We start from the raw sequence: 16,391 nt of genomic DNA on the forward strand, positions 1-16,391 counted from the left end.
GTTACCAGCACTATCAGTTCCCATATATATGTATCCTTCCTTTTCTGCCTTTAGAAAATGAATAATTTCTCTCAAGTACTCTAACGGCTCGTTCCCAGCCAAAGCCAGTTGTCTGGAGCAGTTCACTCTTCCGCAGCCCCCCGGCCAGCCCCAGCACCCTGGGCTCCCCACGGAGCTCAGACCCCGGTCGCAGGGCTCTGTGCTCCCCAGCCCCTGCTGCTAGCGCCCTGCACATGCACCCGCTGCCCTTCCGTGGGCTCCCACGTCCCTGTGGGCCCTGGGGCATGCTCAGCGCACTTGCTGGCTCATGCCACGGGCCATGAACAGGACCCGAATGCAGACAGCACCTCTGTCACGGAATATGGCTACGTCCTTCTTGATTTTCAATTTTCTCTTGAAATGCACGTAGCTGCAACAGCGCTGCTCCTGTCCTCTAGCAATTGATTCCCTGCCAGTCAAAGCATTAAACGGATCTTGTTAGGCTGATAATTTCTTGTATTTGCTTCTGTGCTGGATGGGACCGAGCGTCTGCTCGCCCTGCAGGCTCGAGCCAAGCACTGCTGGCAAATGTGCCTGGCAGGCGGGCAGAGACCCGCCATCCTCACCGCGCTGCTGCTTCACCTGCCCTCGCTCCGCCTGGAAACGTTCCTCTGTCTTTCCAGTGGAATCATTACAGGTTCAGCCCACTGTCACCAGAAAGCCTTGAGGAACACAACAAGAGGCGTGGGGAGGACACAGATGGAATGAGCTCACCAGAAACAAATGGGATATTTTGCTGATGGCAACAAAGACCCACACGCTTGTCCCTGGTCTCCACTGAAATGCATTTACAGTGTCTCAGAGAAGGGGAAAAAGAAAAAGAGAGTGAGAGGCAGCGTGATGGGGTTTCTCCTGGGGTTTCTTTACTATTCAACCCTCAAAGACCTGAAGAAGAACTGGAACATCTACAGCTGCTAAAAAAATGCTCTTTTCTGAGAAAGTGCAGTTACAAGGAGAGAGCCAGAAAATCTTTAAGCAATATATATTGATATATATATATACATATATATATACACAGAGATATATATACACACATATATATATATGCACATATATATATACACACGTGCTTAAGGTAAACTGCCATGGCATAACTTGCTTCTTTGAGCAGTGCACATCCCTCTAAACCACCGAGCTAGCAGGAGGATGCAGAAGGCATGCAGCCACGCGCCGCCCGGCCGCTGCCTGCTAGGTTCCCACTGGCACCAGCAGCATCTGCACACGAGCATCTTGTGTTGTCGGTATTGTTGTGCCCTTAAGGTATTCAGCTTGTGTAAGACTCAGAGTTTGCAAATAAAAGCGTTTGTCATTGTGCTTCCACGACTGGAAAAATATCGTTACCCTATGACTATAAATGTTAAGGTGAAATAGGCAAATTAGGCAGTACTAGAGATGGATTTCTTTTTTTTTTTGTGACCTAACAAATAATTATTGTTGGGAATTATTTTTGTATCACTTAGCATCTCGCTCTAATGGCAATAAGGCTCCACGCCTTCCTGCCCAGAGCCTATAGGTGGTACTTCCGCAGCAGTTCCGATTGCCAGGGATGCTTTCTTTCCGGAAACCTGTCTGGGATTTTGATTTTGAGGAAATCCTGGATGCATTTCTCTAGCTCCTCCTCGATGGAGAGCTTCTCCTTCACCGCCTTCTTCTTGCTGGAGTTGGACTCCCTGGAGCCCGAGGTGAGAGTCCGCAGCAGGTCGCTCTTCCGCCGGCTCTCGGACTGCTGCAGCAGCTGCACCGGGCCCTTCTTGGCCGGCCGGTCCAGAGTCTGTATGTTGGGCTGGCGCGTGACAGGGCCGCAGATGACGGTCTCCTGCGGGGAGCTGGCCTCCGACTGGCTGTCACAGCTGGATGTCGACAGCTCGTTGCAGGACGTGCCGCTCTCGCCCTCCTTGTCGCCTTTGCCGTTCTTGCAGCAGCAGTCGCAGTGGGACGAGGACCAGCGGGATGGCTCACCTGCGAGATGGAGAGAGAGCGGGGTTAGACTGCTGCGAGCCCTGCCAGCTGCCAGCCTCACCCCCCGCTCCCCACAGCCACGTTCACCCACGGTGGGCTGCTCGACTGGACCAGAGCAAAGCCCTCGGGGCCCCACCGTCACCAGGGCTCGAGCTCCTGCAGCCGTCCCAGCCTCCTGGCAGTAACATTCAGGAAATTTACTCTTCAATTACTGTCAATAAAAAAAATTAGCAGCGCTAATTTCTCCAGACATCTTTTCTTCACTGGGGCTCAATAATACCTTTGCCCACAGGACTGTGCAACCGGAGCAGCCCCTGTCCTGCGGGCACTGGGCCAGCGGAGCCCCCCGGCCCCTGCCCTCGCTGCTCCTGCTGCCGCCCACGCGGGAGGGCTCGTCCCGCTCAGAAGGGAGGCTTCTGGGAACCTTGCTCCTTCGTTTGCATAATCCATCGGTGATGGGAACCCCTGAACAGAATTTAATTTATTTCCTGATTCATATAGCACACGGCTCGATTTTTTTTTTCAGCTGGAGACTTGCCTGAATGCAATAATCCAGGGTAAAGGGAAGAGCTGGCATTGATAAAAACAGTTCCCTGACCAAACTGCTGTGATAATGATGGATTTAAACGTCATTTGGAAGCATCCATCTTCCCACTAAAATGTAATTATCATTTCCAGCTCGTGCAGATTGGTAATATTATCCAGATCAAGAAAAGCATAATGTAGCCGAGCAACTTCCCACGAGCCACACAGGCCCTGCTCTCTCCCATAAAGTGGAAACGTGGGTGCTGCAGCCGGTCCTGCACACCTAGAACTCCACTGCTTTCATGAGCCCCGGCAGCTCTCTGTCAGCCACGGCACCGTGACCAGGCCGGGGGGATGCACAGCACCGGGACCACGAGGCGGCTCTGTCCTCGGCCCCCTGAGACCCCAGGAACAGGGGGAAGTGTCGCTGCCACCCCCAAAACCCCGCGCCTTGGGAGAGCAGACCCTGGGGAGAGGGGTTCTGCAAGCCCATGGAGGCACGTTGTTACAAAGCTGCCCTGCTCTCCCGTTTCTCCAACTTTTTTGTAGCCGTGAATACAATGCACATAATTTACAGAAACAGGGGAAAGCCCCTCCCCAACTGTTCCTTGCTCTTCTTCCACAACGATGACGGAGTCTTTCAGTCTGCGAGCTGTGTGGCTATATTAAATTTAAGACCTGTTCTGTATGTTGTCTGAAAAAAAAAAAAGTCAATAATGGCTAAATTGAAATTACTTATAATTTGCTTTGCCTTGACAAAGGCATTATGCACTGAGCCTTTCTAAAAACCTGAGGCGTGTGCTTCGGACACGCGCCTGCCAGCCGTGCTGCACGGCAGCTTGGCCAGGGTTTCCTGCAAAAGCCGCCCGAGGGCCTGGCCTCACCGGGCACTGCCGCTTCTGCTCCTGCACAGAGCTGGCTCCCTCCGGCCAGGCTCTGTCGGCATCCCCGCTGCTGTCTCCTGCTCTCCCGAATAGCCAGACGTTTTCCCCTGATGCTTGCGTGTGCTTAAGGACAGCAGCGGATCCCGGAGGAGACGCATCTGGTGAGCACCACCGCTGCCACCGCCCAGCCGAGGAGCACATCTCCCGCGTGCACCTGGAGCGTCAACGCTGCCCGGACAGCGAACACCAGACACCAACCACCAGGCCGCTGCCGTGGCACAGGACATCGCTACAGCCACCTAATGAAATTGTCTAATTAATTAGTAGCTATTGTACCCAATGCCGAGGCTCAAGAAAAGAGAGGAACCATGGACAATAGTTGAGTGTGAACAAGAGGCAGACCTCACCAACAAGCTGGGTTACAGAGCCCAGGTGCTTTGCCACCGCTTCCACTGCGGGCTGATCCCCAGGTTCCCCTCAATCTGAAGGCGCAGGACGGGCGCTCGCCCACACCAGCCGCCCGGGCAGCGCGGCCGGGGCAGCCTCTGCCGACCAGAAGCGGCTGGGCTGGCCCCGCGTGGGCCCGAGGCACGCTCCTTGCAGCTCTTCAGCATGAAACCTGACGAGCTCCCGGCCACGCTGCCCACGTCTCCCCAGGAAGCGCGTTTCACACCCGCGAATCGCGGGGATTTCTGCACGACGTGCTTCACTCTTCTGGTTGTGGTCCTGTGGGGACCCTGGGGCCCGCAGCGCGCTCGGCAGCCCCGCCAGGCTTGGCCCCCAGCCGCCTCCCCCCGCAGCAGTGGGGAGGAGATGGGGTGCGGGCAGGGACCCACCTGCTGCCATTCGGCACCTCTGGAGTGCACGCTTCATTACCACAGAATAAACCTCTTATAACTTAATTAAGGCCTAATAAATGCTAATTTCACTTAATGAATATTCAGCAACTGTGGGCATACTGCATGCGAGCTGGGAGGCAGAAAAGCATCTCTTCGTGAGGCAAACCAGCAAAAACTAGGCCAGACCCAGGTGCTGGAAACAGATCTCTTCTCCATATATACATTTTGACACCTTTTTAAGGGTGGGGAAGTCTGCAGACGCAGATAAAGGACCTCCAAAACCATCCGGCCACTCCTGAGCATGGCCGCACCGGCAGCCTTCACACCAGCACCGCCGCAGCCAGCACTGCTGCCCAGCCCATGCTGCTCCTGGCCTTTAGCTACCAAAGGGGCAAAGCTTTTGTTGTGTGCAGAAAAGGCCTACATATTTTCATCACCAGAACAACATACCAGGCTAGCCAGAGCAGTCCATCAGGAAATCCTAAAGACAGTGTGAATGCTATGGAGAATGTTGAATTGCCCTTTAGCTCTTACAAAGTAGGGAGAAAAAAAAATCATTAGGCTATCTTCAGATTACAGGGGAAGAAAAAAAATAAATGTTCCAGTATTAAGCAACAATACATGAAAAATGCATCTGTGCCAACCCGGATCAAAGTAATTGCTACGCCAGTAAGTTGTTTCTGTTAGTTAAAGCTCAAATTATCTGATCACAAGTCAAGCAAGCTGGGCTCCGCCATGCTGCAGGTGTACAACGCAAATCACAGGCATAGCTGTCGAGTTTCCTGCTTCGCCAGCTCCCTTTGCCTAATTTTGCCTTAGCCAGACCCAGGCTGTGAAAGCCTTTGCTCCCGCCACGCTCTGACAAAACAACTGCAGGCACAGGCTCAGCGAAGCAGCGGTTTCCCCTCTCAGGAGCCAGGGGACGCGGGGCGTTTCAGAGGCAGTCTTGCCAAAACAAATTTGAGAGCCTAAATCCAAAGCCAGCTATCAGTCAAACGAATTCACCAGCTAAATGAACTCACTGAAGGATGCATTTGTGCTGCCAAAAGAGTTTCAGAGACTATGAAGCGAGGAAATAAAACAGAGAAATTCTGACAAGGAAAGGAAGTTTGAGATTTTAGACATATCACACAAGACACAATTTTATAATTTTAAATAACTAAATTACCCTCGGTGTTACATCAAGTAGTTGACATCAAAGCTAGGGAGAACGATCGGTCAGCCTGACAGAGATGCGGACCAGAGCTGTGGATAACCGCGTGCATGGTCGTAACGCAGTCTGCTAGGAACAGCCCCTCAACACGATCATTAGCAAGGGCCTGGGGACTTGGCGTGGTGAGCAGGTTGCAGACCAGCAGCACAGCACGCTCAGTCCCACTCACTGGTTCTGCGGAGGGACTTGGTGCTCCCCGAGAATTAGTACAAAATGAAACAGAAGACATTTCTGCTGAACCCAAATGGAGAGGTAAAAGGGGGAGAAAAAGAGCAGAGATGGACTTCAGCAGGGAACAAGAGACAAATTATAAGGATTTTGTATAGAGGGCATCAGTCAAGAAAATAATCTTGTTCCAAGGCCAGGGGAATGGGAGGCAAAGGGCTCCTGACTCTAGGCTGTGCCCTGTGTCACCACCAGGTACCCCCCGCACCTGGGCACACCCGAAGCTGGACAAACCTCGGCTGGCTCCTTGCACCGCGCTGTGCTGAGTGGAGCAGTGCACTGCACGCCTTCCACGTGCCTCTGCATGTGCTGGAGCAGCCAGGAGAAAGGAAATGTGTACCTGTGTACAGCCCCACAACGCAGACTGATGCTAGAGAACCGACCTGAAATCAGCTAAAAAGTGAGAGGCACCACAGGCTCGGACAAGGACTAAGACAAATGATTGTCCCCTGTGCCAGGACAGCACGGGTGGTTTTCATGTGCTTTGCCAAACATTTTCCAGATTACTCTTACAGGGTGTTGCACCCACCTATTCGCTTCTTGGAGTGGGATTTTGGGCCCCAGCGGTGTGAACCTGCCCAGCCACAATGCTGTGGGGGGGACAGGTCTCCTCATCCTGGCTTTGGGAGTTGTCAGGATGACAGGGATAGAAGAGAGGAAAAAAAATATTTCTCTGCATTTTGCAGCAACACCATTCTGCACAGGACTCACGGCCAAGCAGGACAGTCACTGAGCCCCCAGACCGTGCATTGCACTGATGTAACCACAGGCTTCCTTAATTAATGTCTAAATGCTTTGCGATTCTTGGATAAAAGGGGCTAATTAATTCTGGCCCTGCTCTCCTGCCTTTCTCCCTGATCTCAGCACATTTCTCTTCCACTACCCTAGTTGTAATTATTATTATTAGAAGCTTCTGAAGAAGCAGTAAAGCCTCTGATGTATAATTGACACACACCCCATCAGCCACTGGTTTTCTCTTCTCCGCTCCAGCTTTTACAACAAATACACTGCAAGCAGGGAATGGGAAATCCTGTGAAGTGGGACAGCAAGCGTGCAAAAACCCCATGAGGAGAGAGAGGTTATGGCATAAAATAAGCTTAGCATGGGACCTTCAGACCAAAATTAATGAAAGGGCTGGTTTGTTTGTTTTTTGTTGTTGGAAGTGGTGCATAGACCCTAACACTAGCTGTCATTAAGTCCATCTCAGACGCAAAGGTGCGCCAAAGTGCTGACCATGGGGAAAGTGACCTCAGGTGCCACAGGGCAGCACTGCCCTTCCTCCCTTTTCCCTCGCCAGCCGTGATGCTCCAACAGTGGAGATTTCGCAGAAACACTCTGAAGTGCCTAAAACTGCCCCAAAACCCACTGCTGCAGCAGGTTGGACATCCCCCGCTCCCCTACTTCCAGCCACATTGCGAAGTAGGTTTTGGCATTAGCTCACCCAGTAACTTCGAACAAGAGCTTTCTCCACGCAGGGGCATCCCCTGCTGGGGCTGGCGTGGGGCATTTCAGCCCGGGGCCCGGGCAGCCACGGATGTCATTCCTGCACCGGTACCCGGCTGCTGCTCTGGGAGCCAACCTTCACCCCGGCTCTCCGAGCCCGCCTGGGAGAGGCAGAGGGAGCAGAATCAGATGTGTGGAAACCTCTGACAGATCCCTGGAGAACCAGATGAACACTTTTCAGGTAATTATTCACAGATAAATGCTGTTTTCTTGAAATTGAAATATTCTAAAAGCAGTTGGTGAGTTTGATGACATTTGCACTGGGAAAGCGCTCAGCTAGATCACTTCAACACCTCCTTTCATTTTGACATCCATATTATAATGATTTTAATATCACACTACATACAGCTAATTTTCTTTTATAACGTATCAGATTTATAAAAAACACAATGTTGTGATATTTCAGAACAAGACTCTCACAAATTACTGTTCTACAAGAAATTTCAATATATTTTTTTTTCCTTCCAAAATAGCGAAGGCACTCTCTCTGCTCTCCCTTTCTGCTGCCTTCTCCCCACTCTCTCTTCAGCTGGGGGTCACCGCAGCGGCCAGCCCCCGCTCGAGCAGAAATCAGCAGCGCAGCCCCGGAGCCACCCCACGCCCAGCTCCCACCACCTCCGTCACCTCCGTCCCACCGGGGTCCCATCGCCTGAGCATCCGAGGGGCCCGTGCCCTCTCCTCCACCCTCACTTTCGTTCCAACCTCATGAAGCAAGTGTTCTCCTTTCAACACCACAAAAGCAAAGTGTTGAGGCATTTAAATATATCACACATTATTCATTGGGTAAATAAAAAATTGATTGCCGCTAGGTCTGCAGATAAGGTAATGCCGGTGAAGTGACAATTTGATTTAGATCACTCATTCATGCGTGCACAACGCCTCAAACAGTTTTTTCATCCATGCATGAATTAAAGGTGTTGTGATTGATGAGAGACTAAGGTCTAATTGGTGTTTTAATAAATACACTCTGACTTGGTAATCTAGCCAGATTTATCAGCAGAAAATGCCCCTGTCTAAATAAAATTACCAAGGTAAAGCTTAGGAACAATGACAAATGCCATGCAAGTAATTGGCTCTGGTACCAGCGCTGGCAGCAGGATGGACATGCAATAGGTTTATTTGCTTTCAGGATCAAGATCTCGAGTAAAATTTCAGCAGGCAAACAAACCCAGGGAAGGACTTGACAGTAACGTTATTGGTTTGAACTCTCCCATGTGTGCAAAGACAGCAGTGACGGGGGAGGACGGGACTCAGCCGAGGGCACGGCTGCTGCCAGGCCCTGCCCAAAGGCAACACCATTTTTTACCCTTCTGGGAGCAGCTGCAGACACCTGGTGCTGCCGTGGCTGTGCCAGCAGCCCAGGAGCCCCTCCATTTGCTCCTCTCTGCATCTTGCTCTGGGCTGAGCTCACTGCCAGGATTTGAGCTGCTCTCTGCAGACACCTGGTTCCTTCCCAGTCCCTTTTTTTTTTTTTTTTTTAAACCATCTAAGATTTCTGAACCAGTGTAAAAACCAGCAATGTCTGTCCGAGGAAGTCTACCATTTGTGCAAGACAATTTCAGCCAGTCCCTAGCCAGCACGTACAATTTTATCAGGAGTCTCCCAGCATTTTGTCATTTTATCAGTACTGCTGTGATCTTTCCTAAGACGCTCAGTTCTTGAAATGGACTTCTCTAAGAATATAAGGTTTGTTTGAAAAAAAAAAAAGTTCCCCAAATGGTGGAGAAAACATATGAGAGATGATGTTAAAATTGCAGAGGGCCTATAAAGGAGACAAAATATTTTTCTATGGATCTTTTTCAAATTCATATGTGATGAAGTTAAAATTCGGAGTGGAAAGTTGTGCAAAATATGAGCAACAATATGGTGAGAAGCAGAAAAAGCGTTTGGCGGACTCGGTCCCATGTGGTCACTGACGTCAAGCTGTTTCTGAAAGTTGTGACTACCTCAAGACTCCTTGCACTTCACAGCCAAAGCCTTTTTGTCAGAGGAAAACTGCCTCCATGGTCAATTTATTCTTTGGTGCACCCCTGGGCCGTGCGATGAACGTTTCGGCCTCCTCCCGGAGCCCCCGCGCTGGCTTCCCGGAGACGCAGCGCAGCTGCTCTCACCTCAGCCAGCAAGCACAGTCAGGTCAGCTGGCTGCCTTTAGCTGTTTCTCTTCAAATCAACCCCTTTTTAAAACCTCCTTATCAGCCTAACCGTACTGCCTGCTTAACCCACCCCTTCTCTGGCAGCACTGGAGAAATCATTCAGGCTGGTGCAACTCAGATTTATCTGCTTCTACCTTTTATTTCTCATCCACAACATAAAGTCTTTGGCCAGACCATGGCAAGAGCACACCTAAGCAATACTCTTTCAAGACTCGCCTGTATTTTTCATCGACAGTTTAGCAAGCAGTCGGCTTGAAAAAGAAAAGTACAACGAACCGTCTGGGGGGAAGAGCTGCAGAGGCCTGACTGTTCAGCATTTCCAGTACGGCAAGGGGTAGGTTAGCGCTGCTGGCTTCTGTGCTCTGTATTTTCCTCTCCAAATACTGGGATTGAAAACAATATTTGGCCATCAGGACTATGGCATTTATCTTCCTCTAGGAAAATTACATTGAAATGAAAAAAATGATGCAAAAGTCTTCCGCCAATAGTATTTGCTCTTTCTGTCCTTTGTCAAACATCTCCAGCTTGTTTAAGTTTGGTGCACCTAGAATTAATAGCTGCCACTACCAACATCACCTTCCATCATCGAGTCCAGCCTTAACTCCTCAAATTTAAGACTGTTCTGTGTCTTTATTACTGCTGTTTTAATACTTTATCTTAATATAATCTTTCCTTTTACCTTCTGTGACTTTAAATTCATACTCAAGTTCTTGAAAATGAAGTTCGATTGCATGGCGGCTCAGAAGATGTGAACTCCCCCGGCAGCACATGAGCTGACCAGGCCGGACACCAGCGAAGTAATGCAGACGGGTCATGGGTTCAACCCTCACAGGCATTTGGCACTGACATACTCAAGATATTAATGAAGAAAGAAGTTCAAATCCTCCTTTAATTAAAACACAGGTACAACAGGACTAGGCTGAGTAATCGGAAAGCACGTCCCCTTCCAGCGCCCTGATTTTGGAGTTACCCACCTGAGGGTGACTGCTGACTCCTCAGGTGCCAACGCAAAGACTTCAGGATTAGACCGGTGTCACCAAGCCTTAACGCCAGCGGCAGGGCCCCAGAGCAGCACTGGGTGCCCTCTGCTTGCCTCGCAGCCATGGCAGCACCCGGCTCGGAGCCAGCACAAAACACCTTGGGGTGCATGCATATAAAACCACACGTCTTTACATACATATAGGTAAAACCCACCACTATTAGGTTTTACTTTGTTAAACCCTTCACAGTTTACATTCAAACCTGAGCTGCCTTTTGGAAACCCGTTCTAATTAGCAAAGACAAAGTGTGCAGTACTCCTGCTTCTTCAAGATATACATTATAAATTGCCGACAGATGGTTATGATAATACGGGAGCCACAGTTTTTGAGTTTTTAAAAATTAGGACTCGTGAACTGATGAATGCTCTAGAGATATGAAAACATCATGTCAGTCTATGTTGTTCCAATTAATTGCAATCAATTGCTAATTGAGAGCTATTTTAAGACTTGCCATTACTCTGAACATAATGTGGAATAATTTGCGTGGTCCTCTTTACCCCCACCACAAATGACATGGGTGCAAAGAACTCCCGGGAAACAGAATCAAAAAGAGCCACAGGAGCCTGCTTTTCGGTTTCCTCCTGCTTTTTTTTTTTGGCAGACAGGGCAAAAATTTGGAGCTCAGGATTTAAAAACCTAGGAGACAAGGGATCTCAGGCACTTGCTGGACCTCTCCCTTCAAAACTTCCCAAAATGTCGGCTCTGATATTACTGAATAAATACATTCACCCACTCTTTGGATTTCCAGGCAGCACAAGTATCTCGGACGGAGACCAGACCCATGGCGGCACCGCACGAGGAGGAGGACACTGGGCAGGCATTTGGCAGCAGGAATGCAGGCACAGGCTTCCTCCTGCTGCCCGTGCTGGCAACAAGAAAGGCACATTTCTGGGCAACCAACGTATTCAACAAGTGCGTTATTAACCATTTCATGATTTCCCAGCGCAAAGGTGAAGCAGAGCATGGGAGCTGTGAGCGGTGCCGCCGTAGGGCCGGCAGCGGAGGAGACGCGTCAGCCCCGTGGTGCTCCCCAAAAGCAGGTGCATGGAGGAAGGGGCCCCACAGCCCTGCCCTGGGCCTGCCCGAGCTGCACACAGGCTCTGCGTTGCTTTCACAGCCAAGTGCACGTACCCAGAAAAGGAAGGAAAGGAAGTACCGCTTGGAGTCGGGTCCTGGGCAACACAGCGGTTTGGTTTACGTCTTTAACTTGCCTGGCTTTGCACCAAAGGCAGGAAAATCCTGACAGAGTTATTTTGACATAAAAATCAAATGACCTAAATAACTGTACAGCGCTGAGCAACAGGCTGGATGCTTCCTGCAGCAGCTGGTGGCGCGGGCAGGTCCAGCAGGACACAACTCCTGGAGGCAAGAGGCGGCTACAGCAGGAGCAGCATGCTGCAGTCCGGTGTGCCCGCCGCCCGCTCGGGCTCGACAGGCCGAGCACTGCCAGGCCAGGCACGGGGTCGGCTGCAGCAGCAGCATGCAGTTATCACCCCAGAGCGAGCGCATGAACGGCATTTCTTTCCTGCCCAGTTCAGCCCCATTTGCTGGAGCTGCGCCCCGAGCCCGGGCGGCCCTGGCAGAGCGGGGAGGAACAACGAGCGCCCTGCGAGCTGAGCAGCGCTGCGGTGCACGGCCCTGCTGCGGAGCGGGACGCACCGCGGCTCCTGCGCCAGGTGGCAGGGCGAGGGCAGGGGACCAGCTCCGTGGCCAGAAATGGTTCTCCTCCAGTGAGATACCGCTGAAAAAGTTGCTTATTGAAAACAACTATTTTGGAAAACACTTTTTTCTTCCCTGCTCAAAGTCATGGCTAATCTCCTAATTGCCATGAGACGGTTTTCTCACCCTAGACTTATTTTAAGCAATCTAGCATCCTTTACTCATTGTTCAGCGCTTCACAAAGGAAGGAGCTGGCCCCGCGGGACACCGGCTGCATGGGCAGGGGCTGCCCAGTGGCTGTGGCACCTCCTGACCGAGCAGGCTGCACCCGGGCTGGTGGCACCGGCTGATGCCAGCACCGTTCTTGCCCTGTAAGGATGCATCCCTGATTGAAGTCACAAATTACGTTTCTAGTTACCAGGAATCAACGTTACAAGAGGAGCAGAGCGTGACCAGGGGTGTTTGCAATGCACTCCCTGCTTATTTATTGCTTAGAATCACAGAAAACTCTTTGTGGTATTTCACTCTGACAACGGGCGCTAATAAATAACTCATGTTCTTTGCTGTAGCAGTGCATTTTCGATAGCATCGAACCAAGCCTCATTTTTCATAAATGGCTTCTCAAGAACAACATCGTGTGGCTCTGGCACATCTGCCCATCGATCGCCGGGGCGGGCAGGGGCTGTCACCCCCGAGCTGGCCCCGCAGCTCAGCCCTTGCTTCAAGGCAAGCGTTGCGGCTACGGGGAAAATCAGAGTGTGAGAGGATGCTAGGCAAGGAAGTAGCCCTTCAGGGCTGTTGTTTATTAATTATTTGGAGCATGACTCTGACAAATGCATTCAAAGGCCGGCAGAACAAAGGAGAAAAGCCTGAATCCACAGCCAGGGGATGGTGGTACCCAGCGCCTGGCTGCTGTGTTTGTAGGAGAATCAGAGAGCCCTTTCCAGAGGGGCAGATGCTAGGTTTTTATGAGCTATTTAAGAAACTCTCTCTGGAAGCTTTTATTTTTTTTTTCTTGTCTGAACCTCATAAAATAGCCTTCTGCTCTATAGAGATAAATTTGGTTTATGTGAGAGAAACATTCCCAGCCACAGTGGGCTTTGCCTTAAATCCCATATCTTGCAGTTTAATCTTGCTGTGGGTTAGCTTGGTTTATTTTCTATCCTGTAAGTGGTGAATTGAACTTTAAGAAATGAATGGTTTGGTTTATCAGTTTTAGCATCTAGACCAAAGCACTTTTGCATCAAATAAATGCATGCAGTGGGAGATCCTCCAGATACTGCTTTAAAAAATCCAGCAGTTTACTCAAAACATTTTCAGCACCAGCTTCACGACCAATTAAATTACCCACGTCTGGGCAATCCTACCTGCTCCGAAATCCAGAGCTCTTCTCTTGCGTGAGGCAGGGGCCCGAGGGGCGAGGAGATGCTGAGCCCCGGCAGCAGCCCAGCAGGGGCTCTCCTCGCCCCGCACGCCAGGTCTCTGTGTAGGTCACTGACACTCCCCAGCGCGCAGCACGGACACGACTGAAACACCTGGCTGGCTCTACGTCTCCAGCGTGTGAAAAATAAAGGTAGAAACCGAAGCCTAAACTGACCCATTGCTTCTGACTTAAAGGAAGGCGCGGCACGGAAGAGAAGGGGGCCTTCAGACCGGTATTTCCACAAAATGAATCAGTACCATTTGGGAACCTGCTCCGTGGGAGTAAATCCACGTGAAATCTGGAGTAAGTGACATTTAGAGATGGAAAACAACAGAAAACAGAGCACCCGTGCGCAGGTGACGGAGGTGCTGGAACAAAGTGAACCAGAGAAATTTCTTACCGGGAAGGGAGGCAGAGACAGGCACAAAGAGAAGGTGCGGGGGTACAGCATCCTCTGGAGCTGCCCCACCGATCCTGTAGCAGCGATTCCACGTTGGGTGCACATGGGCAGCCAGGTATGCATCCAAGGGAGAGGTTTTTCTAATGGATGCTGTAGGGTTTTTCTTTAATTTGTGCAGAGGAAGTTTTTATTGTTTTGAGGTGGCACACTGGGCTGGATCAGTTTTGGGATACTAAACTAGTTTGGTTAACTAATATACCACCTCTGCTCTGCATTTGTAGAAGAAAATAATATATATATATATTTTTTTTTCTCCTGCAGAATCTAACAGATTCTTTCTTCCATATATTTCTACAGGAGTATGCAAGAACTCTTTAGGGATGCTATTGGTTCCTATTAAATTCTGTAGGGTTTTTAGTGCCATTTACAGATAGTCTACCGCCATCAGCATTATTAAATTCCATATAAATTCTCCGTAAGAAAGCAGAAAATCTCAATGATTATGAGTCCAGTATCTCTGTGGATGAAAAATGTATTCACAGGAAATCTCAGAGCATTACAAATGTATTCAAAATAATTATACTGGAAGGATTTTTCTACAAGCTGTAATGTGGAAATGCATCAAACATGGGAAAATTGGACTAACTGTCCTTTGACCTAGAAGAAATGTTGAAAATTTAAGTAAGTTCTCAGCTATGTAAGGGCCTGATCCTAATCCCTCTGGAAATAATGTGAGCATTTCTACTGCCTGAAAGACTTCAAAAGAGCACAGCAGCTGCACTTGCAGCACCGCGATGTACTTCTGTGCCTCATAGTCACTAGTTCTTTAGGAATCACTACGCCTCGCAGCTATCCTAAAGCTAGTAAGGGAGATCGTGAAGGCAGGCAGAGTCTAAAAAAATCTTCAGAGGAAATCAAAAATACATACAGAGTGAAGGTCAGGGCCGCTATGCCAGGCCCCCCAGGCTTAGTACCGACACCTCAGAGCGGCACCAAGTAGGTTGGCCACGGAGCAGGAGCAGGTCCCGGGGAGCAGCAACCTGGCTACGGCCAGGGGGACACTGCTCTGCTTGCACAAGGAGACCTGCAGATGCTGCAAAGGAAACTTCCCCGGGCAGGAAGCGAGACCTAGACAGCAATATACACCAGCCAGGTTTGCTGTCGTCGTGTTAAAGGACAGAGGTGTTGAAGAAGCCCTGGAGTCAGCCAGCGTCACCTCCATCTGCTCCCAGTGGTGGAGCTGAGGGGCGGCTGAAGATGCAGCTTGTGTTTTCTTCATTTCCACCATTCGTTTTAGGTTTGGTCAGAAGTGCCTGTGAGGCATCTCTGGAGTGACTGCAAGCTGCGCTTCCAGCAGGCTGGATGGGCAAACAGCAAGGCCAAGAACCCTTCCCATGCCGGGAGCACAGCCCTGTGGGGCACGGCATGGCACAGCCCCAGTACAGCCTAACCCCGGTACAGCCCGACCCCGGTACGGTCCCAGACTGGCCGCACCTGCCCGCACCCAGCACCATTCGTGGAGGGGACTGCGTGCGCTGCAGCACTCAGACACCTCACGCGGGTTGAGGGGAGCAGCCCTCCCTCCTGCCAGCACCCAAAGCCACATCCTCCCAATGCGATGCCAGGGCAGGGACGCACGGGTGACCCCCCCGTCCCCAAGGACCACGGCTCAGAGGAGCCCCAGCTCCCCCCTGTCCCCGCACTGCCACCCCGTCCGTGCTGCCCGCAGGATGCGGCCTTGCAGCCGGTGTGACGACGGCACGGACCAGGTCGCTGTCAGCCCGCAGGAGCCATCGGAAACAGGATGGCCGGCGGCGCTCGCCCCCGGGGCTGGCTGCACTTACCCGTGCCACAGCTGTCACCGCCCTGGTGGAAAGCTGCACAGGAGTTTGCAGGTCAGTCTGTAACCTACGTGCTGGCACCCAGAGCTGCTGCCTGAGCAGCAGGGAGTGGAGTGTCCGTGGAACAGATAACTGAAAACTGAATACGGAATGCGGCTTTACTTAGCATTTACACGGGAGTCACTTGCTCAGCATTGCTGACACCTCCCAGAGCCTGCCCGGAGAGGTGCCCTGCCGCGGTCACGGGGGCTGTCACCCCTCTGCCCAGCACCCTGCTGGGCCCTGGGCACGGGGAAGTCCCGCTCCCCCCGGCACGGGCTGTGCCGCCGGCCACGGCACGTCTGTGACCTGCATCAGCCACTGGTGCCAGCACACAAAACCAGACGCTGCGGTCTACAGGCTTTCTTCAGGAAAGATAAATTATATTCTAAAGGCATCCGTGACCCGCTGTTCAAGATACTTGTTTGGGCGTTTTATGGTTTTTACTGATTGATCGGCTGGGAGATTCAGATCTGGTTCTCCGAGCGATCCGAGCCGGGTTCAGAGCTGACGGGAGCTGCGGCAGCGCCCTGCGTGGCCGGGGACGTGCAGCTCTGCTCCCCAGGGCACGGCTCCAGCCTCACCCTGTGCTGCTCGGCCAAAATCAGGATGAGGCAAGCAGTGAGCCCAGTTTTTGAGTGCTGCAGAG

General features: G+C 51.2%; 1 protein-coding gene across 2 annotated transcripts in view; it reads right to left on the minus strand.

Moving 5' to 3' along the window:
• Positions 1–1,415: 1,415 nt before the first annotated feature.
• Positions 1,416–16,391, minus strand: part of KCTD16 (potassium channel tetramerization domain containing 16) — a 60,462-nt gene continuing 45,486 nt past the window's right edge. For both annotated transcript variants that reach the window (XM_048057335.2, XM_013175794.3), the window contains exon 3: positions 1,416–1,998. In XM_048057335.2, the coding sequence (XP_047913292.1) occupies positions 1,547–1,998 (452 nt within the window). In that variant the 3' untranslated portion in view covers positions 1,416–1,546. The remainder of the gene's footprint in view (positions 1,999–16,391) is intronic.

The sequence above is a fragment of the Anser cygnoides genome, chromosome 14 (assembly GCF_040182565.1).
Source record: "Anser cygnoides isolate HZ-2024a breed goose chromosome 14, Taihu_goose_T2T_genome, whole genome shotgun sequence".
NCBI classification, from domain to species: Eukaryota; Metazoa; Chordata; class Aves; order Anseriformes; family Anatidae; genus Anser; species Anser cygnoides.